Source organism: Leguminivora glycinivorella, chromosome 17, assembly GCF_023078275.1.
Source record: "Leguminivora glycinivorella isolate SPB_JAAS2020 chromosome 17, LegGlyc_1.1, whole genome shotgun sequence".
NCBI classification, from domain to species: Eukaryota; Metazoa; Arthropoda; class Insecta; order Lepidoptera; family Tortricidae; genus Leguminivora; species Leguminivora glycinivorella.
In genome coordinates, this window is record NC_062987.1 from 4411985 (window position 1) to 4437883 (window position 25899).

Consider the following 25899-nt stretch of genomic DNA (forward strand, 5'->3'; position numbering starts at 1 on the left):
TGCCCAAAGCTGATTTAATCATAAACAATGTAATATATTCCTCTTGTTGGGGTGAAAAATGTTTTACAAATTTGTTTAAACTAAGTGCCTTGAAGCCCTCGCAATAGTTGCAACGCTCAAGATTCCATTTCTCGAACCACTGACTACGCTCGCGGTTCGATATTGGAATCTTTCGCTAGCTCGCATATGCGGCACGTGCAATCAAACAAGAACTTTGCCGCCTTGTAAAACAAATAACTAAATTATGATTTATATGATAAAGGGCATTGATTCTAAAAATGGATTATTAGATACTAAAACTTGATCAGACGGATACGATAGTCTATTAGGTACAGTCACTGGCATAAATAAGTGATGACTTCTATACCTTATCACATGTCTTGTTTGAAATGTCATACGAAATTGTCAAACGATTAAAAGCGACAAAGTACAGAAATCATCACTTATTTATGATGGTGACTGTACCATAAGCTAGTACTACAGTATTCCGTCGGTATCATGTTCATAATAAGGTACAACGAAGTTCACAAAATATGTATTGGAACATTAAATTACCTAGTACCGAAAGCGGAGCATCATAATCCGTATGTAAGGGCATTTTCAGAATTTGAGACCCCTCAATTAGCGTAAGTTGTTAACAAAAATTAACTCACTGTCAGTTTTGTGACGATAATTAAACAATTAATTTCTATAACAAAATTGTGTTAATTACATAAACTTTGAGCGATAATGTGAAAAAAGTAATTTTTTAGACAGATTTTTTGTTTAATTTTCGTCACAAAACGTGACTGTCCCAACCGGACCGGGTCCCAAATTCTGAAAATGCCCGTAAGTTCATTTTAGTAGGTAGGTACGGAGAAACTTGTCAGAGTCAAATAATTTTGGACTTTTTTTGGTATTATAACTTGTAACACATTATAAAGATACCTACTGTAAACATATTTATTTCACAGTTATGTTATATTTTAAATAGACACAGCGAATAGGAGAAACTGGTATACGTATCATGATAATTCAGAGTTAGGTATAAATTGCAATATACAAGGTGCTAGCGAGGAACCAGCATAACTTTAACAGCGTATACTTGGTCACATTTTAAGAATGTCATATAAACTTTTCTAGATTTAGTCTAAGAGTGTTGAATGATTCACGGTTATTTTCATTAGACGTATAGACTTGATTTTTGTCGAGCTCCCGATATTTCGACGCAGTTGCAGAATGATCACGGAAAACGAAAAAGGTAATATAAACGGTCAATTTCTAATAGATTTCGTCTAGTTTCAGAGTTATTGTCAATTAAAAAAAACCGTATTTTTACTCGGTACAAAAGGCCTTCTTAACGGCGCTGATACGCAATTATGGGGCATAGTCTCACATTCTTCATTAATAGATGTCAAAATATGACAAGAAAAACTTCAAAAAAAATAGTTTTTTTTTTAATTAAGAATCTTATTTAAATTGCCAACTTTATAAATAAACTTCAGTTTTAATATGAAAATACGTCCAAAAAGGTAAAAAAAAAACACACAGAATTTTTTTTGGCATCACAACATTTTTTTTTCTTTTGGCCTCGGAAACGCGTGGTTAAAGTTATGCGGGTTCCTCGCGAGCACCTTGTATATCTGCACTGAATCATTCTAATCCCGCAGAGAAGTCAGGTTAGGTATTATATTAATGGATACAAATACCTATTCTTCCGTGAAGAATTGCTCCGAATTCATTTACCTGTAATCATTTTATTTTATTATATAATTTTCATGGGTTAGTTACTTTTTAAGAAACTAAATATTACCTAACTTAGGTGATATTTTTTTTTATTATATTGATTTTCTTTGATATAGATACAATACTTACATATAGTAAGAAAAAATATTTAACGAAACATTTTTTGTCGCTGACTTAAAGTTACATTACATTCTCAGGATTTAAGTGACTCACATTGACGTACGAAATAATTCTGTTATTTTTCTTGGATTTGTTTACTTTACGTTACTTAATAAAAGTTCTGAATGTGGGCTGAAAAATTATACTTGTATTATACAAAAAAACATGCCGTTATATTTATGAAAGCTACAGAATAATATGAGTTCATACATCTGCATGTGTTACATTTATTGCAATATTTCGCCGAATTCATCTTTTCTCTCTCATTCTACTATGTTTATCAGTTATTTATTCAACAGAGTTACTAAAGCTAAATCTCTGTAGGTATCTGTACTGTACTAAAAAGATATCACGATTATTTGTTTGGATTGAAGATATGAGAACTATGAGAAGATGATTTCGCCGAAAGAATAATGGAAGAAACCTAGAAGAAATATGATCAAACTAAAATAGCAATGCCATGAATGGTTAAAAATTTATAAGTAATGAAAAGCAATGAAGTATATTAAGTGTAAGTAATAATTATTTCTTAATAGATGCATTTAATACAACTTATACAGATTAGATGTTAATATACAAGCATACAAATAAATACCTAAGATGATAAAGAAAGAAATACCTACAAAATTACAAATTCTACAACGACGTTTAAAATTCACAACAACATAAGTAAATTCCGTGTTGTTTTCATAATAAATAATATTTGAGGAGTGTCTTTTCAAAAGGACTTATTTCTATAAGTCAACAGAGAGGTTATTTTTAACTATGTCTTCCTAGAGAAATAAATCTTAGTGACTTACACAATAAGTCATTTTGAAAAGACACTCCTCATTTTGTTACTTGCATCTTATTTAGAAACTAAGTAAGTATTCAGTAAAATTGTATGAACTTGCAGTTAGAATATTACTCCCATAAAATAAATATCGGCTGATAGGTATTTTATAATCAAAACACAATATCGTTTTTTCATCAATATTGAGAGATAAAATCTGCCAGCCATTTCCTTCAGTAGAAAGAAGCGGAAAATTAATAAAATGTAGGAGCAGACAGTTTGAATGTCACGACTTTTTTGACAAACTATACAAAAGATGCCAAAAACTCCTCTTAGTTGTGAATTTTAAATAATCAACGTACGAATATGTTAGTGATTTGATAAAAAGTGGAAAAATTTCAGGAAAATGCAGTGACAGATGATGAGATCGCAATAAATAAATGAGTTGCATTAGAATATTTGATTAAATACAAAATGAACAAAATGCGTACGTGTCGGAAGCCAGAGTTATAGCTCGCAGCTCCTCAAACACTGGCGACAAAGAAAAACCAAGTTTACCCTCAGAAATAAAAATTAAAGAGGTCTTGATGGATCTAGTGTCGGCACCGGAGTGACTACACGATCGTGGACGGCAAGAAATAGGTCATATTAATAAGAAACTTCTAATACCCGACCGAAATTTTAGTTTAGACAGGTCATTACAATCGAAAGTTCGGTCTCGGTCAAAAAACCCGGCGGAGCTTTCGTCAAAATGTGGATACGGTAAAAAATCGGACAGCAATTGCAATTTTAGCCTAAGCTGGAGCAACTAAACGTCCAAGCAAGTAAATGCAAGCAATGCGAGCAAGTAAATGTTTTTGTGAAACACTTCCGTTTCGGTCAACAATGTCAACATAAACTTAACTTAAAATTTTTAAGAAAACGTAAATACAATTCATGTGATTTTTAGCTGTATCAGGATATTTATTTGTAAAACGCGGTCCACGTTCGCGAGTAAGATGAATAATGTAATCTAAGAAGAACACATCGGGAGGTCCAATAGAATCAATAATTTTGAAAAACTAACTGGATTTCTAAGGACATCGGCCTCCAAAGCAGCTGGGCGTATTCCCCACAGTGATTGTTGCATATACGACGTGTAGCAGGGGCCCGTTTCTCGAAAGGTACAAGCCTTATATTACAAGTGCGCGAACTGTCAAATCGTATGGGTTGTCATGGAAACACACTTATAATACAAGGCTTGTACCTTTCGAGAAACGGGCCACTGGTGTATTGGTTGTAAAATATGAATATTTCTGATAACTACTACATCAACAAGTCTGGTGTAGTGGATAATGTTTTACCATGGCATTTTCACGTAAAACGTGTTATGGGGCATTCCACGAGAATTTCGCTTACGACATGCAATTCTTCTAATTAATACTTCTGAAGACGCTAAGAAAGCGAAGTTGTGTCTGACAACCTTTCATGACTTGGTTAACCAATTGGCAGTATTTTCTCGAGCTTTACGGATTTGACTGATATACCTGCCATACAAGGCAAAATAAATAAATAAATAAATATTGGGGGACACCTTACACAGATCGACCTTGCCCCAAACTAAGCAAACCTTGTACTATGGGTGCTAGGCGACGATATACTTACTTATATAGATAAATACATACTTACATACATAGAAAACATCCATGACTCAGGAACAAATATCTGATGCTCATCACACAAATAAATGCCCTTACCGGGATTCAAACCCGGGACCGCGGCGTAGCAGGCAGGGTCACTACGCGCTAGGCCAGACCGGTCGTCAGCGACTTTCTCGTGGAATGCCCCTTATGCTGATGTTATTTGAGTCAGACTTAGGGCCAGTTGCATCAACCATATTTGACAGACACATCATCGCCACGCAACAGATGTCTATGGAACTTCCCATACAATCAAATTTAACGAACGCTTTAACGGTAACAAATGGTTTGATGCAACCGGCCCTTAATACCTACAAAAAGTACAAAAGTTAACTGACGTAGCATGAGGCATAGGTTCGTAAGTCAGAGAAAATACGATGGAAAACATTAACCACATCTGTAAAGCCTCCGCCACACATGAGCGTTTTGAGAGCCTGGCGTGAGCGCGACACGGGCGCTGGCAGCACGCTCTCATCGCGCTCCGCTCACGCCATGCTCTCAAAACGCTCATGTCTGGCGGAGGCTTAAATGGGTACTGAAGTGCACAGGGGTTTTGGAGACCGACCGTTCGGGCTGCTTCACCAAAGCAGTCGTCATCGTCAATGGCATGAATTAACTAATCATTGACAGTGAGATCCTGTCATATCACCTTGTATACCTAGTCAACTAAATTATGGCTGGTTAGTGTCACGCGGACCGTCCGCGCGGAGCGATCCGCGCGACCAATTTGTATGAAGTTGATGTTGTCGTCCGCGCGGATCCGTCCGCGCCACTCTAAAATGCTCCCTGAACTTAAGGGTGCTTTCGAGAAAAACGTCAAAATAATGTAAAATTGATAGTTTTAGTCTGTGAAATACTACACTTTCCGTTATCTAATAGATATATTTAATTCAAGTTTCAATTAGAGCATCTTATTATCTTGATACTTATCAGACTGGACTTTAGAAAATTAACTCATTAAATTAATTATGAATTTTTCTCTGATGCACGTTTAGGAAAACCCGCGTATCAGCAATTCCCGTCAACTTTGTACAATGCCACGTCAGCAATTTTTAATTGATCCTATTTTGTTACCAACATTTAGTAATATAATTCGAGAAAATATAGATACTAGAGAACCTTAATGACGAAATAAAACTTAATAAAATCTCAATTAATCAACAAAATAGGAATTATTAAAAACAAATTTAACTTTTCCCTTAATTTTTGTACAAAGTTGACGGGAATTGCTGGTATAGTGCTGGATTAGTCGATCTTATTTGTAAAATTTGGACAATTTGGAATACTGAAACTGGTAAATTTATAATACGTATATCCTGTACTACAAACTTCTCAGACTAAATTTTTATTATAAGGTTTTTAAAAAGAGTAAACAAGGCTAAGACGAATTCAATTTTAAAATTATGTGACAATTTCTTTGAAAATCTACATCACATCGGAGTTATTTTCGTACAAAATTAATCTGCAACGTTTACTAAAATTGCTCTTATGCCTTGGTGATTATAAATTTCTATTATATATTTTTGGCAATTTTTTGAAAACGAGCCTTCCCCGTCACAATTATTGCCACTTCTGGACATTTTCTCATATTTTGTTAGACCAAGTAGAAAAAGTCCTATAATATGTTATATATTTGTAAACTACTCGGAAAGCTCTTTAATATGATACCGTATGTGGTATGATTAAGCGCTCGGTTGCGATTTCACTATTTTTCACATGAATGCCCTCTTAATACATATTAGTCCGGTGCGGATCGCTCCGCGCGGTCGGTCCGCGTGACACTAAAACCAGCCTATTAGCTTAGTACCCATGCATCTTTCTATCTAGGCGTGCCAAGTTAAGAATTTTTGTGAATTTACCTGGGGTACTTGGGAGGCCCCGAAAAATATTTACGGTTTTATCATATTTTATAACGAATAAGTAGCTAAGAACAAGTGATCGCCTTCATATAAGAGCCCGTTTACATATTGATTGTGTTTATTGTAAGATTACCTCATTCTATTCATAACGCCAGCTTTGGTGAATCAATATCTAAGTCTATCTCTAGAATATAGCCAATAATTGGACACACCGTCGATAAAAACTCTAAAATTTAGTGGATCCTTAATAAAAGTGTAGTAAAACTTACCATTTGGATCGTTTCGACCAATCCTTAGGCGTCCAATGCAGACATTTGGGGTCAATCTTCAGCGTACGTTTCTCCATACTCTTTTCATGTTGCTGCATCAGTTCCTGGGTAAGTCGAGAGATATCACATCGGGAAGGGATACCGTACTGGCCATCAATAAAATCGGCATTACAGAAAAAAAACACGTGCAAAAAAACAAGCAGCTAGGTTAGCATAGACAAAAGAGTACTGCAGCGATAGCATGGTCGCGCAATAAAGGATAAAACATCTGGCCGTCCCGGGATATCGCACTTACAAATAGTGCGAAAGGGACGGCCTGATGATATCATTTATCGCGCGACCATGATTGCCTGCCTTAGCGTAAAATAGTAAACAATAATATCGCTACAAATTAAATGGCTAAAGCAGAGAGCGCTTTACGAAACCATTTTCATGGAGCGTTATTAGACTTACGCTTGATTGGTCATCATTGTGACGTTTTTAACCAAAATGGTACTTCTTGTCACCAAGGCGCTATCTCCATAATTTGAAATTACCTTTATGGACATAGGACGATACTGTATCTTTTGAAAATTTTACATACATAAATAATGAATGTATGTCGTAAGTCCCTATCTACTAAAGCGGTCGAATTTGCTGCACTATTTTGCATTACTGCGTTACGCTGTTAGTATTCTTCTGTATATGGGTTTTCAATTTGAGTTTAACAGGTTAGGTTAGGCACACTACAAACGCCAACTTGTTAAGGATTGTTGAAGATAAACAAATTTAAAGACGCACGGAAGTAGACTAAACAGTGCGCGCCTCGAGTCAAGGCATAAAATCCATCAAAGGGCCAGTCAAGACGGGGGATCATTGTGATCAAATCGAGCACACAGTTCTGGAACACAAAATTTGTTCACCGATTTTTGATGTATGGGCGCATTTGGGATTTGAGCACTTTAATGTAAAAAATCTCAAAGGCCAGTATAGACACACTCTTCTAAGTACATATTTATAGCCGTGGGCCTTAAGTCAGGATTTCGTTGGCTACATGTCATATAAAATCACGTCGTGTCGATTTGTCTAACATCAACAAAAAATAACAAGCTCCCAAAACCGACTATCTTAAATTATGTAGCAAGCAGTTACTTAAAGACAATTTTTGCGCAGGGAGAAGTCGAAATCGGGACCAAATAAGCCGCTCAAAATTAAACTCGATTTTACCGATGGCCAGTACAATTTATATTGCCGCGACCTTTTAAGAGCCAATAGAGGATATACGTCTTGTTATGAATTTGCAGTTTCCTTTTCCAAATTAGAATAAGGATTAGTTGTCACTTTTAATACATTGCATGCAGTCGGGCATTTTCAGAAATTGGGACCCAAAATTAGTGACAGTTGTTAACCCTTTCGGGAATTAGTCAAATTAGAGTTCTGTCAAATTGTCAAATAAAGTCTAAACTATGGTGGTAAATATATGTCCCCTGCCCCATTTAGGGTTAACAAAAATTAACTCGATGTCAGTTATGTGGCGACAATTAAGTATAAAATTTGTCTAAAAACCACTTTATTCATGTTCTAAATGTAGATTATTGCTTAAAGTTTATGTAATTAACACAAAAGCAATATTTTATTGAAATTTCATGCTTAATTGTCGTCACAAAACTGACATCGAGTTATTTTTTGTTAACAACTTTCACCAATTTTTGGACCCAATTTATGGAAATGCCCAGTCACACAAAAATGAATATGTGAAGAATTTCTCGTTTTTTCGCACCAAATATGAAATGTCAAAATGGTAGGTAGTTGAGGGCCCATTTACAATGTGCGAGTACTCGTATACGAGTTCAATCACTACGTTAGTTAACAGTGCAATTAAAATTGCATGCGATTTTGCTCGATGTGTTAACCGAATTCAATAAAAAAAAATTGTTACCCGACTAGGATACTTTTTTGATCCCACTATTGATTATGAATGTTTAGGTAATTATTCTACTATGGACTCTTAAGCGGTCGCGGCAAGGGCGAAGGCGGGACAGCTGTACCTGATTGACGGAGATGATGTACTGGCCCTTGTAATAGTTGATGAGGTTCAGGTTCTGTAGAGTGCTTATCACGTCCTCCTTTTTAATACTAGTCAGTTCGCAGATTTCACTGGAAAAGTATAAGTGGTTTTTATTACAAGATGACGTGCAATCAAGTATGGATGTCAAAAAAATTTTATGGGAAAAGTTTTTCTAGAGTTGTGGTTTTTTAAGAACATTTTTTTTTATCTAAGAATCATTTATCTAATACAAACTTTTGATCCGGGATAGGATCCTGAATGGCATTAAAAATGACCTTTTTCTCGCACCCTACATGTTTTTTCCAAAATCTGTAAACGCCAATTTTCATTCATTTCAAATCGAGGAAAGGTATTCTGAAACCGTGTTCGCTTATCAGCACGGGATCTGATAGCTGCCCTCACTGACCCGTTATTATAATACAACCTGTATAAGACAAATTTTAGGAAATATGGACCATCCTTCGAGAAAATGTGTTCAAGCGAATCAACACGTTTGTGATGCTGGCACCAGCTGCTATGAATACCATGGACGGCAATGCGTACCAAGATGTACTTGAGGAGTTACTCATAAAACTCCGGTTGTCAACAATATGCGAGGATCAAATCCTTAGTTATTTCGGTCACATCTCACGTCGCCCACAATACAGCCTGGAGAGAATAATTATGACGGGCAAAGTTGATGGCACGAGACTTCAGGCCCCTCCCCTACTAGATGGTGTGTTCAAATTAATGCCATTAAAAATGCATGAGGCCATGCGCTTGGCGAGGAACAGATGGCCATGGAGGGACCTAGTCTTCGACAGAATGACATTTTGTTCAGCATTGAAGGAACGACTGAAGAAGAAATACAAAAGTCACCATCATAATACTTACTTTATAGTGATGATGGGTTTCTCATTGTCGCCAACTGGTTTGCTGTGCATCAGAATATCCAGGATGGTCTGCGCCCAGTAGCTGCGATAGGACAGCAGTCCTAAATCCGAGAGCGGCTTCTCTGGCGAACCTGTTTTGCCTTCGAACTTTGACAGTTCGTAACCTGTGGAAGTTTTAACCCAGAATTAATTGGAGGTGACAAATATAATTAAAAAAAGTCCTGGCAGGCAAGCATGGTCGCGCGATAAATGATGAAACATCAGGCAGGCAAGTATGGTCGCGCGATAAATGAAGAAACATGAGACAGGCAAGTATGGTCGCGCGATAAATGATGAAACATCAGGCAGGCAAGTATGGTCGCGCGATAAATGAAGAAACATGAGACAGGCAAGTATGGTCGCGCGATAAATGATGAAACATCAGGCAGGCAAGTATGGTCGCGCGATAAATGATGAAACATCAGGCAGGCAAGTATGGTCGCGCGATAAATGAAGAAACATGAGACAGGCAAGTATGGTCGCGCGATAAATGATGAAACATCAGGCAGGCAAGTATGGTCGCGCGATAAATGATGAAACATCAGGCAGGCAAGTATGGTCGCGCGATAAATGATGAAACATCAGGCAGGCAAGTATGGTCGCGCGATAAATGATGAAACATCAGGCAGGCAAGTATGGTCGCGCGATAAATGATAAAACATCTGGCCGGCACGGCCTTGTCTGCCAGGCCGTCCTCATCGCACTATTTGTAAGTGTGATAGGGACGGCCTGTAGGCCTAGCACATGATTGCCGCGGGAGTATGTCGCCGCGAGATAGATCACACGTCTTCTTCTAACTGTATTAATGACATAAGGACGGGTAGTCTATCTCGCGGCGACATACTCCCGCGGCAATCATGTGCTAGGCCTACTGATGTTTTATCATTTATCGCGCGACCATGCTTATACGCCTGGGTACGTAGCCAAATGCACTATCTCTATCGCTCTTCCGTATAAGCGCGACAGAGCCAGACTGCGTTGCGATCGGCGTTTAGCGTCAACGACTGTCATTCGGCTGGGCCGCCAGGTATTCTTACGAACACAGCTATTGAGCTAATAGCTAGTAAACGATCGTGTTTCATCACATCATTCATCATTCTCTTGCCCTTAAGGGGTTGAAAGAAAACGAAACTGTAACATTGCAGTGACAGGTTGCCAGCCTCTCGCCTACGCCACAATTTAACCCATATCCCAAAGTCAATTTCTACGACACCCACGGAAAGAAAGGGGGTGGTGAAATCACGGGCAAATTTTTAAATTACTATTTTTTGATTTTCGACTTTAATACCATAGATCGCACGCAACTGCGACAGCAAAGCTAAGTTCATGAAAATTATACTAGGTATTTTAAAATTCTGGGTATGTTAAAAATGTATATACTTACTAAATTCTATTAGAAGTTTTCCATATCCTTTTCTTTGGTATGGAGGTAGAGTCAGTATACAAGCTACATTGTAGTCCTCTGTACTTTCTTTCTCTTTTGAAAAATATCCTACTATGTGGAATCCTGAAAAAAAAAACAAATTAAGGATAATTCTCTGACAAGTAACAATGATGATTTCTTTCATAATTTACTAAGCCCTAAGAAAATATTATTCTAAAATATTTCCTAAATACATCCAGAGTCAAATTCCGTCATAACATAAAACAAGGATCGGTGTCGTAATACAGCGTCTTGTGTCGAGGAAGAGCTTGTCCAGACAGATAGAGGTTCTGGGCGTAGCACTTGTTTTTACATCCCATCTCGAAGAACGAGATCTTTTGAGGGAAAACGAGATTTTTGTCGAAGAACGAGATCGTGAGCGTCAGGACCCCTGGGTGGCTAGCCGAATGGCACAATCGCTCACGAAACGCTCACGAAACGAAGCGCTAGTAGATATCTATCTCTATCGCGCTTGCGTATTGGCGCGACAGAGCCAGCGGCGTATCGCTTTCGTTTGGCGTCGGAGAAATGCCATTCGGCTACGGGGCCTGGACCACTACAGATATTTGATGTTTAGTACATACTAAAATTTAGTACCTATTTGATACTATTTGGTACCTGAGTACATATATTTGGTACCTCCACTGATATCGAAAAATCGAGCGAATAAAGTGGTCAGACATTCTGACGTCAGGATGTCTGGACCATTTTTGGTTTACATAGTTCTAGACAACACTACTAATTGATATCTTAGTCAATATTTACTACCTATTTGGTACCTGTCAATATATTTTTTTCAAATTTTTTTGGCGTACCAGAAAAAAGTTATGATGGAATTTAAAGTTGTGAGCCCAGCCGTGGCGTTGAAGTATGTAGCGCCTGTCAAAAGAATAGAGGCAAATCCGCCTGCCCTCCTGCGCGTCAACTTAAATAGGAATTTATTTTTAGGCACTCGCACATCATCTCTACTGACTAGTGGCATTAATATAATCGAAATATAAAAGTAATTAGTGTAATTACACTAGTTTTCCATTTTCCTCCTGAGAGAACCTCCTACAGTCTCAATAACGTCTAATGTCATGTCATGTCCCTGAGAGACATCTCCTGGCGGAGAAATTTGTCATTTTTGCGACTGTTCAGCAGCTGTAGAGCTGTATAGCAGATTTGGCGGCATTGTGGTTGTAGGTACTGATAGTAGATGATTGATTTGATGTTTGTATTTATTCTTAATTCATAATTGACACTAATCGATGCAAAAAACAAATGTTACCGAAAGCAGTGGTTTATTTATATGATAAACCCCTATAACGGAGCTCGTGGACCATAGACTGGTCCACGTCATCAAAATACATCCTATATACCAATATTACCAATGACGCTGTTAATTATAACAGTTTATGCTATTTCCCCCCTAGAATTTGCCCAACTGTTGCCACGTGTTTAGGTCTCTCAGGAGGAAAATGGAAAACTAGTGTAATTACACTAATTACTTTTATATTTCGACTATATTAATGCCACTAGTCAGTAGTAGAGATGATGTGCGAGTGCCTAAGGCCGTTTTCACATTATCCGATCCGATATCGGATGTCGGAAGGATTTCAATAGAAAAAATCCAAGATGGCGCCTGTAATGTATAGGATATCGGTCCGACATCCGATATCGGATCGGATAATGTGAAAACGCACTTAAACTAAATTCCTATTTAAGTTGACGCGCGCAGGAGGGCAGGCGGATTTGCCTCTATACTTTTGACAGGCGCTACATACTTCAAGGGCACGGCCGGGCTCACAACTTAAATTCCGTCATAACTTTTTTCTGGTACGCCAAAAAAATTTGAAAAAAATATATTGACAGGTACCAAATAGGTAGTAAATATTGACTAAGATATCAATTAGTAGTGTTGTCTAGAACTATGTAAACCAAAAATGGTCCAGACATCCTGACGTCAGAATGTCTGGCCACTTTATTCGCTCGATTTTTCGATATCAGTGGAGGTACCAAATATATGTACTCAGGTACCAAATAGTATCAAATAGGTACTAAATTTTAGTATGTACTAAACATCAAACATCTGTAGTGGTCCAGGGGTCCTGTCGCTCACAACGAGATCTGGTGCCGGCCAGTGAAGTTTTACGTTGAATTTAATAAATTTTACACATACCTCTAGAGTCGAATTCCGTCATAACATAGAACAAGAACGGATCAGTGTCGTAATATAGCGTTTTGTGGTCGAGGAAGAGCTTGGCCAGCAGGCAGAGGTTCTGCGCGTAGCACTTGTTTTTCCGTCCGTCGATCTCGAAGAACGAGATGCTTCCTTTGCGGTAGATCTCGTTTCCGGGAGGGTGTTTTAGCTTGCATTTGATCTGTTGGTAAGATATATTGGTATGTACGTACGGATAATAGTATTACTTGAAGCATATACATTCAGATTTTGGATTTCCACAACTAGACACTTTAATATTTTTAATCTAAATGACTTTTAGAGTCTACCAAAACTATCAAAGTTTCTTTGTTTTCATATTATTTCACTGGTTTGCAGTAAGTTACAATTATTTAACATTATTTAACTTTTTTTTTCTCGAAATCTGCAATCGCCGAGCACTTGCTTACTGCGGAAACGAATCACTGGATTGAGCTACACAAACCCAAAGTTCTTTCCACCGAGCGACACTATTATCCCCGGAATAAATATCCTAAAAACTTTAACAGGGAAGACGGGTATAGATTATCGCCAACATGGGGACCAGTGATTCAAATGTTCAAACCAAAAGATCTATCTTCGGACCAGTGCGCGGATGGTGTGAGTGCTGTGTCTCGTGCGGTGGGAAATAAACATTAACTAAAAGCGGGTAGATTATATTTATTTGTCTACCCCGAACATTTATATAAATTAATATCGGGTAGTTTTGTGGTGTTTACATCTCCGGTGACACTTTGCTGGGACGTCAGTCTTCCGCGACCACGGCCAGTGCAACCTGGCCGAAACGTTGGAAAAAAAAGGTAAAATAATGTTAATTAATCGCGTTCGACCTGTATGTGATGTGTAAATATACTATATTACAGGTACTTACCAAGTGCCTTTCCAAACATTTTCTACTTTTCCTATATTTTAAACAGAAATCGCATATGTATATGCAGGGGAGATTCACCATTTCCTGAAAAATTAAATAACACCTTCATAAAATAAGTACTTATACTATTTTATTAGTATTTAGTACTATAGATAGACTATTCGGAAAGAGAAGAGTCACAAAATATATAGGGCCCCAGCATGAATTTTAGTTTTGAAGATGATGTAAGGTGATGTTTGTCGACCGGTCTGGCCTAGCGTGTAAATGACCCTGCCTAGAGATGTGTCAACCCGGTTTGCCAACCCGGTTCAAACCGAGTTAGGCTCAACTCGGCCCGACTCGGTTTGACAGTTCACCAAACCGATTCCAACGAGCAGACGGAACGCAGCCGAACGAACGTACCGATCGGTCCCACTCCCACATGACTCAACTCGAAAATGTTGATAACGAAACCGGCAAATGGCAATATCGGTATCGGAACTGCAAGCTAGCGAGTCCAAGCAGGATAGCTGTACTTTCGCGCGGAAGTGGCTCCACGGCCAGAATCTGAAACACGCTCGCGGTCCGCCCGACCGTACTCGCTTTGGTTTGAAGTCAATTATAACAGATGGTGCTCTTTTTCCTAATAATAAATGGGGAAATATAACAGTTTACAACTGTAATTAAATGCTCCCGCTATTCTGCCGTTGCCGCCCTTGCCGATATTCTGTGAATTCTGTCTCCGTTACGAATATTTTGATGAAATGAAATGAAATATATTTATTTGCATTAATTTAGTTTTAAATAAATAAAAAAACACACGTTTATATCATGTGTTTCGGGCATAACTTGACTCGACTCAACCCGACCGACTTGATTCGTGTTCAATTTTGACGAATCGCTTCACACGGGCCAAACCTAACCGCTACATTAATACGCTAAGGACCGTCGTAGCAACTCGGTTTGGTCAAACCGGGTTGAAACCGGTTTACGTATAAAATCAAACCGTTCAGCCCGGTTTGCGATATTTTCGGTTTGGCACATCTCTAACCCTGCCTGCTAAGCCGTGGTCCCGGGTTCGAATCCCGGCAAGGGCATTCATTTGTGCGATGAGTGCAGATATTTGTTCCTGCACTGAGTCATGGATGTTTTCTATGTATATATAAGTATTTGTATATTAATATATCGTTGTCTGAGTTGCCTTCTTGAGCTTACCGTGGGACCCAGTCAATCTGTGTAAGAATGTCTTATAATATTTATTTTATTTATTTATGTATTCATGGGGGATGTATTTATGTCAGTATATTAGGTATCTGTGAGGCTGTATCTGAAGACAAATAATTACATTCATGTCACCAATGTGTGCTACGAAGGAGCCAGATTATCATTGCCAAAACCTTTGGTAAAAAGTCACAGTAACAAAGCTATGTAGGTATTGTCTGTGGGGACTGTGGGTATCATGTAGCGACAATCACGCGTCAAATAGCGTAAACTATCAGTACCACTACCCGATACTAGGTGTCAACAGTGTCTCGTCTACCATAAATTTATTATTAGAACAGTTTACAACTTATATTACAAGCCGAAGGAATTGAAAACAGAATACTGATACTATTGTAATATTAGCTAAAAATTGGCGAGCATTAGACTCTTCGTTCGTCGCGACATCTATTGACAAGTAGAAGTATTAATACGTTACGCTATTTGACGTCACTACAAATAACTAGGGTTGTAAATAGAAAAAAAAAACCAAATGTTTTTTTTCAGAATTGTGAAAAAAAACATGAAAAAAAACCGAGCACCATGGTTTTTTTTCTAAATATGGTTTTTTTTCAGATGAACAAATAATACGAAAATAACGGTTTTTCGTGAGTTGTAACGTGTTTCAATAACAATAACGTACATTTTAATTCAATTAAAAGTCTAAAAAACCGTATAAAAGTATTAACTACTTTGCAAATTTTGAGATTTCGTACTTTAGAAAAAAAACATACTCCAGAAAAAAAACTGTTTTTTTTTTCACGGTTTTTTTTCATGTTTTTTTTTAAGCTAGAAAAAAAAACCGTTTTTTTGCAACCCTACAAATAACCCGCATTTACTGATGTATGGAGTTACAATTTCCTTACTTATTCCTCTATGGTGGGTATGGAACAAAGTATGAGGGTCTTATACGATGTTTCCACAATTCTATCACCTCTTTGTTCTTTATTTCGTTATTCATACATGCATGGTACGCGTTTACCTACACAAGCTTAGACTGTATGCGTAGGAACGCGCTTCTTTCATATATAAGGTCCTAATTTATTAGATGCAGATATTTTTACAGCTAGTAGTACTCGGTCTCTGGAGTATATTAAACCGTGAAACATTATAGCTTTTACGATGTTTTTTTGGAGAAAACGGAAAAACAAATTTGCTACGTAAAAACACCCTGTTTATGTGATTATTAAATGAAAACTCATTGAACAGATTCTAGTACCTCTTTTACGTACCACTTAACTGTAACTGGCCACTTCAATGACATGTGCAGTTTTCCCGCCGAACCTTTACGACATTTACAACAAACAATTGTTGACATGACAGACAGTGTTATTGTGACATGTGATAATGCACATGATGATTTTTTTTAGACGAAATTATAATTAATTTTTTTGTTAGGAAAATGAAATCAAAAAAGTTACATGAAAAGATTTCTTAATTTATATTTAAAGTTAATTATTTTAATGTAAAGTATCATGTGTTAAAATATCTGCAACTAATAAATTAGGACCTTATATTTGATCGCCATTGTCCGAAGTACCAAGGCCTGATTCTATGCTTACCGAGGTTCTGATTCGATGCTTTCCGAGTTCTATCATTTGCCCGTGTGTTTTTCAGGGAGCCAGACTGTGACCAGTAATAAGTCATCGTGCCCGTGTGCTACGATGCGGCCAGACTGTCGCGTAACGACATTTAGGTAGATGCTGCGATCTATCTAGCTCGAAAGTTTGGTACCTACTTAAATATTGTGCAAACATCTATTCAAACATTTTATGTAAATATGATTTCGTCAGTATTTAAGAAACAAATACGTACTTGAATCTTTATTAGATAAAAAGGTAGAAAGAGCGTTGGTACTAGCATAGCGCCATACACAGTTACTAATACGAGTAGGACAGTAGGTACCTACGTTTCTAGTTCAAACGAATCTTTTTTTTATTGTGATGGATTGGGTGTATTCTAGAGAAAACATATAAAATGAACACTTAAATTAACGCTTTTGCAATTATTGTTACACAATCTACTATTGCGCGTATGAGAGTAATATATTTATAATGATTTTTTGTGTCTTCAATACTGACTAATGTGGTGTCATGACGTGGTATTGTTATACTAAAACCTACTTACAGTTAATAGTACCTATTAGATTTACAACAACTTACATTGTACGAAGTCGATTATAGTAACGTTGTACATGTACAACCCTGCGTGACCTTGCGCAGTAGTAACGACCGCGCCGCCGCTGCCGGAGATTAACTACTGATATATCCTTATACTGTGCTGTCGCGGTCTCGTGATTGGTTAAAATTAAGTCACAGTAACAATCAGTAACTGAAGAGTTTAAAGCTATTTTTTACCTGTGGGTAGGGAGCGAAGTACCAAGGCCTGATTCTATGCTTGCCGAGTTCTATCATCTCGATGTTTTTCATACGTGTGACCAAGTCGTCATGCCCGTGTGCTACGAGGGAGCCCGACTGTCGCGGTCTCGTGATTGGTTAAAATTAAGTCACAGTAACAATCAGTAACTGAAGAGTTTAAAGCTATTTTTTACCTGTGGGTAGGGAGCGAAGTACCAAGGCCTGATTCTATGCTTGCCGAGTTCTATCATCTCGATGTTTTTCATACGTGTGACCAAGTCGTCGTGCCCGTGTGCTACGAGGGAGCCCGACTGTCGCGGTCTCGTGATTGGTTAAAATTAAGTCACAGTAACAATCAGTAACTGAAGAGTTTAAAGCTATTTTTTACCTGTGGGTAGGGAGCGAAGTACCAAGGCCTGATTCTATGCTTGCCGAGTTCTATCATCTCGATGTTTTTCATACGTGTGACCAAGTCGTCGTGCCCGTGTGCTACGAGGGAGCCCGACTGTCGCGGTCTCGTGATTGGTTAAAATTAAGTCACAGTAACAATCAGTAACTGAAGAGTTTAAAGCTATTTTTTACCTGTGGGTAGGGAGCGAAGTACCAAGGCCTGATTCTATGCTTGCCGAGTTCTATCATCTCGATGTTTTTCATACGTGTGACCAAGTCGTCGTGCCCGTGTGCTACGAGGGAGCCCGACTGTCGCGGTCTCGTGATTGGTTAAAATTAAGTCACAGTAACAATCAGTAACTGAAGAGTTTAAAGCTATTTTTTACCTGTGGGTAGGGAGCGAAGTACCAAGGCCTGATTCTATGCTTGCCGAGTTCTATCATCTCGATGTTTTTCATACGTGTGACCAAGTCGTCGTGCCCGTGTGCTACGAGGGAGCCCGACTGCCGCGGTCTCGTGATTGGTTAAAATTAAGTCACAGTAACAATCAGTAACTGAAGAGTTTAAAGCTATTTTTTACCTGTGGGTAGGGAGCGAAGTACCAAGGCCTGATCCTATGCTTGCCGAGTTCTATCATCTCGATGTTTTTCATACGTGTGACCAAGTCGTCGTGCCCGTGTGCTACGAGGGAGCCCGACTGCCGCGGTCTCGTGATTGGTTAAAATTAAGTCACAGTAACAATCAGTAACTGAAGAGTTTAAAGCTATTTTTTACCTGTGGGTAGGGAGCGAAGTACCAAGGCCTGATCCTATGCTTGCCGAGTTCTATCATCTCGATGTTTTTCATACGTGTGACCAAGTCGTCGTGCCCGTGTGCTACGAGGGAGCCCGACTGCCGCGGTCTCGTGGTCGGTGTGGCCGCGCCTGATGGGGTCGCGTCCGCTTCTTCCCCCGCCTCCGACTGTGAACATGATGAAGATACATAAGTCACAAAACAGGGCAAAACTTAAATTTAATTTAGTAATTTTATTTAGCTTGGCATGTGTGTTTTCTTTCTTTGTAAATGACGATCCTATTGGGAGACACAATTATTTTTATTTAGAATCTATTATGTAATTTTTGGCGATCATGATGAGAAGATAATAGTATTTTATACAATATAATACAAAGCGTTTCAGTCGAGTACCATGTTTAGGCCACGAAGCTTGCTGAGTGGCCTAATAGTACGGTACGAGAGTGAAAAGCTTAGTTATACCACTATTGTATACAATACTTTTTCTACGAGTCATCATCTTCATCGTCAATGGACGGAAATATCATCATTCATGCAAGTTAAAATTAATGTTAATAGCGTCGTTCACCTTTGTATCAACATCGAATTACCTAGCAACCAATTGTTTGTAATAACCGTATCTGATTGGCCGATAACGCAACAAATAAAAAAAAATGTATTTCAGATGCAGAAAAATTTGCCAGGTATCGCAAATTAGTATAGAAATTGTATGATGTTCTATTTTTGAAATTATTACAGTTAACTTAAAGTCAACTATAATGAGATTACATATATTATTATAGTTGAGTCGGAACTGCCATAGAGTATCCAGCACTGAAAAGTTGGCACTTATAGTTTAGTCTGTGGTGTCCTAATTGACAGATTACAGTAGACGAGTAGAAAAACATAATTTTGACATGTAGCAAATTTATAGTGTAATTTATATTATGAAATAAAGAAATCTAATCTAAAGAGAACAAATTGAATCATTATATGTATATATTTTACAGGGCATTGCATTATGAAAGCGCCGCCAGTATGAACATCGGGCTTCGCCCAACTTTTTTAGAGCGAGGGTGCCGACCGATGGAGAAAACAGCGTGCGTTTATAAGCACATTTAGCGTAATTTAGCTTTTATTTTCTTGTTTTCGGCTCAGCCATCAGCGTGGGGCCTGCTGACGCATTCTGCCATCGGCGAGCGGCGCTTGACGTATAATCGTGTACAGAATACCCACCTCGTTGTCTATGGAATTAGCTTTCCTTTTTCTATTCTTGTTGTGCAGCGCGGCGGCCAGCACCGCCTGGCCGTTGACGAGCGGCGCCTCCGCCGACAGCGTGGGGCTCGCGGGCCGCGACACCAGCGCCCGCGGCTCCGCCGTCGGCGTACCGCCCACTGACACATAACCATTATTATAACATTCATAGATAATATAATACATTGCAAAATAAAATAGTAGAAATTAAATTTGAAAAAAAAAGTAACTAAATGAACAATTTCCGTACAAAATTGTTGCTATATCTAAGTGTATAAAGTTAAAAATGGGACAATGTGGCGCCCTCATTTATTTACTACGGTTTCTATATAGAATTGTAAGACGCCGTTGTTCCGTTTGGATGCAATAAAACTTTGGTGCAAATGTTTATTCTAAAAAACTATGTCATACAAAAAATACATTGATGATCCATCTATCCCACACAAAAATAATAAGAATACCGAAGAGTCTCGACCGACATCTTAAGAGACTCTCGCTAGGTGGCGGGATCAGATGCAGAAGGCGGTGATCTAGGACACGGCGCGGATAGTCCGACGGGTCCTCTCTCTGCAGCCCTAACCACCGGCAGCTTGGGTCCTGCCCCGCTGCTGGCGGCACCCTAGGTTAGGTTTTTTATAATGTGTTTATATTAGGGCTTGTGATATACGTGTTACACGCGGAACCGTAGCTACGTAGCCTTAGCACCGGCGGTGCTAAGATCCCGTACTACACGGTCACGTCAAAGATACGTATCCGTTTCTGGATTCGGCTACGTTCCCGCGAATCTCGGCTTCGGCTCCGATCCGCTCGGTTGTTGAAAGAGAGCTTGTAAGTGTCGAACGGACCCTTCGCATTATGTGTTATACTCGTGGTCTTTGCATTGATTTGATTCCAGATGTTTTTTAAGTAATTACATATTGGTATTATTCTGTTCTCTGATAACCAGACATTATGAGTTTGTACAAAACAAACCAGAGGTGGTATTGGTGGGATTTTTGAATCTCACCGGTGCCTTGTTTTGTATGCAGCCGATGACTATTTAGTACGAAATAAGCCACCCGATGAGAATCAAAAATCGCACCTCAGGTAGGTACTAGGTACCTCCTTGGGGATGTCGATGAATATGAAAGTCCATCCAAATAAATATATTAATATCTCTAATTAATATTTACTCCCTAGTAAGAAATGCTACAGGTAGACCAATTCAACAATTTAAAAGTATTTTAAGTGAAATAATAATATACACCGTTGTTCATAAATATTATTACTGGCTGGACAACCGTCTTTCGTCGGTGAAAATACTAAGAAATAGTTGCACGTGCAGATAAAGATAACAAACAATAGTTTGCGGGCCATTGATAATAAATACCTTCAAGGCTTTGGGATTTACCTGTTAAGTACCATGTGTTCCTATTGTTTGTAAAGTTAAGTGAAAGCAAAAATAACAAACTATTTGACTACTTCGGATACTACCAACTATAAGACGCTGACTGTACATGTTAGATTATTTTAAAAAAGTTGATTAATTATAGTCTGTGTCATGTGAATGAAAATTAGAATTTTACCTATTTTTTTATACGTTGATTATACGCGAATTCTTTTGATACACATCTTTTACAATTTGTACTGGTCTATTATTTTTGCCTCCAAAATAATATTTGCACGTAGAACCGATGGCCGTTGGGGCGGAAAGGTTCTCGAGTGGCGACCGCGTACCGGAAGGCGAAGCGTGGGTAGGCCCCCAACAAGGTGGACTGATGACCTGGTGAAGGTCGCAAGAGTCCGCTGGATACGGGTGGCGCAGGACAGGTCATTGTGGCAATCTTTGGGGGAGGCCTATGTCCAGCAGTGGACGTCTTTCGGCTGATATGATGATGATGATGATGATAATATTTGCATCTTATTATTTTTGATCACTCTTAAAACTTTATTTAAAATGCAAAAATATGGAAACTGAAATTAAAAACTCGCCCCTTGCATTACATTCGGGGGTCTTAGTGACACGCATAAAATCTACACTAAATGTCACGGTCACGACTGGATCCGATCTACGTATAAATAAGATACGTATCTCCGTGTACACGTAGCTACGTATCTTAATTACACGTAGCCGAATCACACGGAGCAAACGGAGCGGATCTCCGTTGCCGAGTAACACGGCAACGGAGATTCGGCTACGGGTACACGAAACACGGTCACGACCAGGAGCTCTAGTTTATATGTTTTGTACTGTTTTGTAAGTGTTTATATTTTATTTTTATACACATATTGTAAAAAACCTAGTAGCCTAGAGAATGAAAATAAATACCTAAAATAAGTATATTATGTGTAGGCACATAAGTGAATGCCAAAAGCAAATAAGGAACATGGCAACACACACATACATTGAGCTTGAACAGTAAGTATTTATTCTGCATTCGTGTGGATGAATTTAACTGAGAATCACAGACATTTAGTAACACAGAAAATAAAGAAAATGAAACAATAAAAATTGTATTATGTGAATAGAACTATTTGCTTCCTCTGTACTCTACATATAACATCTTTACATCCACAGATAACATTTGTTATAGCCTAATATCTAGTTACAGACAATCTACTATGCATTTCATGCACTATTTACGACATCTAATTGCTTAATACCATTGCTAGACTACTGTTATTTCTACATACAAATTAATCACATATACCAACTACATTCTACAAAGAAAAAATCTACTATGCTTTCCTCTAAACAAAGATAAATAAAAAACACACTGCAACCAAAGTGATAATACCAGCAGTGATAATATTTTCCCTAGAGTTATAGCTGTAGACAAGGAACACAAATTAAAAAGATATAGATAAAGTGCAGACATACCAGGTGCATTTTTGTGAATGGAACCATTGAGCGCTTCGCCATAATGTGTTCTCTCCGGGGCTTTGTGCTGTAATGGGGTCACACTAGCTTCTCTACTCGTATCACTACTAGATTTCGGTATGTCATTGCAGACTCTATCATCTGCCAACAAAATATCACATTTACAGCCGCAGCAGCCATCATGTGACAATGTGAAAAAAAGGAGTTACTTTGCCTGGGCATAAAGAATAGAAATGTGACAAAATGACAGTTTCAATAATTATTTGGCTGTAAAGTAAATGAAAAGAATCAATCACCAATTATATAGCAGCATGCTACAACTAAAAAAAAACATGCAATAAAGCCTTCTATTCTTTGCTCCAATATCCATTAAATCTGTTTTGACATGTATGAATCATTAAATATTGCATAAATATTTTAAGAATGCCTCTGTGAACAGATAATTATATAATTATCTAATTATATAATTATCTAATGAATGATAGAATACGTAATTGAAAAAGCCATTACAGAGGCCTTCTAACATTTTGATAACATTCCTGTACAAAAGATTTCTGGTATCAATAGTATATTAAACATGTAAAATCAGGTAACTCACGTAAAATTATCGAAGATCGCTCGACATGTTTCACTCCGTAACGAACAGCATTTTCAGGAGGATTTTAACGAGGAGTCTGCATCGGGATACCATCGGCATCGCGCGTGCTCAATGAAAATGCTCCTCGTTACGGAGCGGATCGTAGTTACATGTCGAGCGATCTTCGACGATTTTACGTAAGTTACTCGAATTACATGTTTAATATCATAATATGTCAGTGTCTCACGGTAGTTTTATTATCAATAGTATGTTGCATTGTACTTGCTGGGGCCAATTTCTCCAAGCTACAAATTACAATTTACAAGTGGTAGGCAATGTCTAATATGACAAGTTGGAAAGAGACTTCCGCTTGTAACTTGTAACTTTCAGTTTCGAAAAATGGGCCCCTGGGGCCCGTTTCTCGAAAGGTACAAGCCTTGTATTACAAGTGCGCGAACTGTCAAATCGTATGGGTTGTCATGGAAACACATTTGTAATACAAAGCTTGTACCTTTCGAGAAACGGGCCACAGATGTGCACTTGTAGATCTCTCAAGTCTTTCTTAATATGAAGTAATTTCATACCAAATTTTATTATTGTTGATATGCTGGGCAAAGGTCTCCTCAATTTCCCCAGTGGTATGTCTGGCCACTCTTCCAAAGAGCGCCATTTAATCCTGCCTTTGCGGGCAGGCTCTACCAGATCAGAGTTTTAGGGGTTGCAAACTGTAGTGGGTTTGTCCCACAACTCATTCGGCAGACATGACCAGCCCAGTCCCATTTTAATCAGTTCATGTAAATAATTCAGTATTTGTATTGTTCATTAATATTGTTATTTTATAATTTAACACATAAAAACACATTTGCTATGGCAATTAGCTTAATATTGCAATCATCTGTTTCTGCATCAGGTTGAATGCACCCAATACCAGTGAAGTATTAAGGCAATGGCATTCTTAAAACATATTATATAAAGCATATAGCATCTACTTCTATTAGTAACTGAAAGTAACTGTGCAACAACCATGTTTAGATGTCTTTGAAACTAAAAACAGCAAAACACATACTAATAACATGAGGCATAATGCCACCTCCTGATCCAATGTGTGTCTTCTTTGGAGTGACGGTGCCGGCAGGTGCTGGCGCCCCATCTCTCCGAGGAAACTGCACCTTGCGAGTATCCAACCACAACTCGGACACCCATTCGTCAAGGCGTTTGTTGACTGAAATTTTATAATTAATCTTAATAATATCACATCACGCACCACCTCACACTAAATTAAGGAGAACCTGTAACAGACATTAATGCTAGCGGTGGCCGATGGAACTAAACTAATATGACTCCATACAATTTAAAATGGAAAAGCCCACAAAATGACGGCAGCACCAGTCTTGCACATAGCAAATATTATATTATTCATAGTACTCAACACCTCAATTCAATGTATTAAAATGTGAACTTCAAGTGGATTTATCGGGGGGGGCACAGCAGTGCCCCCGCCAAGTCGAGCGCGAAACAAACACTGCCGTACCATCCTTTACTGGAATAAACTCTACAGAGAGAAACATGATTATTCTGTTTAATAATAAAACAAAGACCACTTACAGTCAACATAATGCACGTAGTAACCTCGTTGCCCACGAATCTCCTTAATACTTATGATTTCAGCTAGAGGCCAGTCATTGCCTCCCTGCATGCGAACAGGCAATCTACAGCCTTCTACCAATGCAGCCTGGAAACAATTTTAGAGTTGAATTTTGTTTGTTGAAGACAATAATAAATTATATACCATTCGAAAGTTAACTTACTGCTGAATCACAAAATGTAGTAAGCTCCTCGTCGTTTTCGTTCATTATGCTAAATATTTACAATTAAATCCTAAAAAAACAGAAGCTCACAACCCAAGCTACTGTCAAGTCAACACTAACGTCAGAACACTCAGAACGTCACTAACGTAACGTCAGTTGAGTTGAGTTGAAAGAAATACTTTTTTTTTGAGGATTTTATGGCCGTTAGAGGGTGCACCCACGGGCAACTTTTCGAAGCGACTTTTTTGTCGCGACCAAAGAGCATTGATCAAATCACTACGTTCACCCTAAGGGTGTGCGCCCACGGGCGACAAAGTTGCTCGTCGACTTACGTATTTGTATGAAAAGTTGCGTCGCTTCATGAGCGCACTTTCATACTAGCCCATGGTCGTCGAAAAGTCGCCCGTGAGTGCACCCTCTTAGGCCGGCAACAGACAGGTATGCAATTGACACTGGTCAGTTTGAACTGTCAGATTGACAGTCTTAAATTTCATAATCTTAAAAAATCATAATCTTATGAAATCGTATACCTTGCCACGCACATTCTTAAAATTCAGATTATTCGCAATCTGTCAGATCAATCTGAAAAAAATCATAATCATGAAAAAAAAAAAATAAGACTGTGTGTGGACAGTTGCGAAATTATATGGAAATCCGTGCACTCGATCTGATTTCATAAGATTATGAAATTGTAGGCCGGCAACAGACAGTCTTAAAAATTCATAATC

The 25899-nt window shown here is 38.3% G+C and overlaps 1 protein-coding gene across 10 annotated transcripts; it reads right to left on the minus strand.

Annotated features, from left to right (window-relative positions):
* Nucleotides 1-1270: 1270 nt before the first annotated feature.
* LOC125235651 (histone acetyltransferase Tip60) lies at nucleotides 1271-25304 on the minus strand. Of its 10 annotated transcripts, none has more exons than XM_048142255.1 (15): nucleotides 25172-25304; nucleotides 24969-25095; nucleotides 24430-24585; nucleotides 22787-22927; nucleotides 19909-20066; nucleotides 18757-18861; nucleotides 18482-18562; nucleotides 13916-13999; nucleotides 13006-13207; nucleotides 10806-10928; nucleotides 9384-9546; nucleotides 8491-8599; nucleotides 6464-6555; nucleotides 3148-3187; nucleotides 1271-1725 (listed from the first exon to the last, which is right to left on the minus strand). In XM_048142255.1, the coding sequence occupies exons 1-14, from the start codon at nucleotides 25214-25216 to the stop codon at nucleotides 3181-3183; spliced, it is 1593 nt and encodes a 530-aa protein (XP_047998212.1). In that variant the 5' UTR covers nucleotides 25217-25304; the 3' UTR covers nucleotides 1271-1725; nucleotides 3148-3180. The 10 variants fall into 10 exon arrangements, with proteins under 10 accessions (XP_047998212.1, XP_047998208.1, XP_047998214.1 ...); XM_048142251.1 differs by having other exon boundaries at nucleotides 6464-6567; XM_048142257.1 differs by lacking the exon at nucleotides 18482-18562 and having other exon boundaries at nucleotides 6464-6567; nucleotides 18676-18861; nucleotides 24454-24585.
* Between the last annotated feature and the right edge of the window lie 595 nt (nucleotides 25305-25899).

Coding starts and splice junctions, on each gene's coding strand:
- LOC125235651 (XM_048142251.1), bottom strand. CDS start 25,216: ATGAACGAAAACGACGAGGAGCTTACTACATTTTGTGATTCAGCA. Junction 14,000..18,481: donor ACTTCGCTCCCTACCCACAG/GTAAAAAATAGC, acceptor TTAATTTTTCAG/GAAATGGTGAATCTCCCCTG. Junction 13,208..13,915: donor AATGTTTGGAAAGGCACTTG/GTAAGTACCTGT, acceptor TCTTACCAACAG/ATCAAATGCAAGCTAAAACA.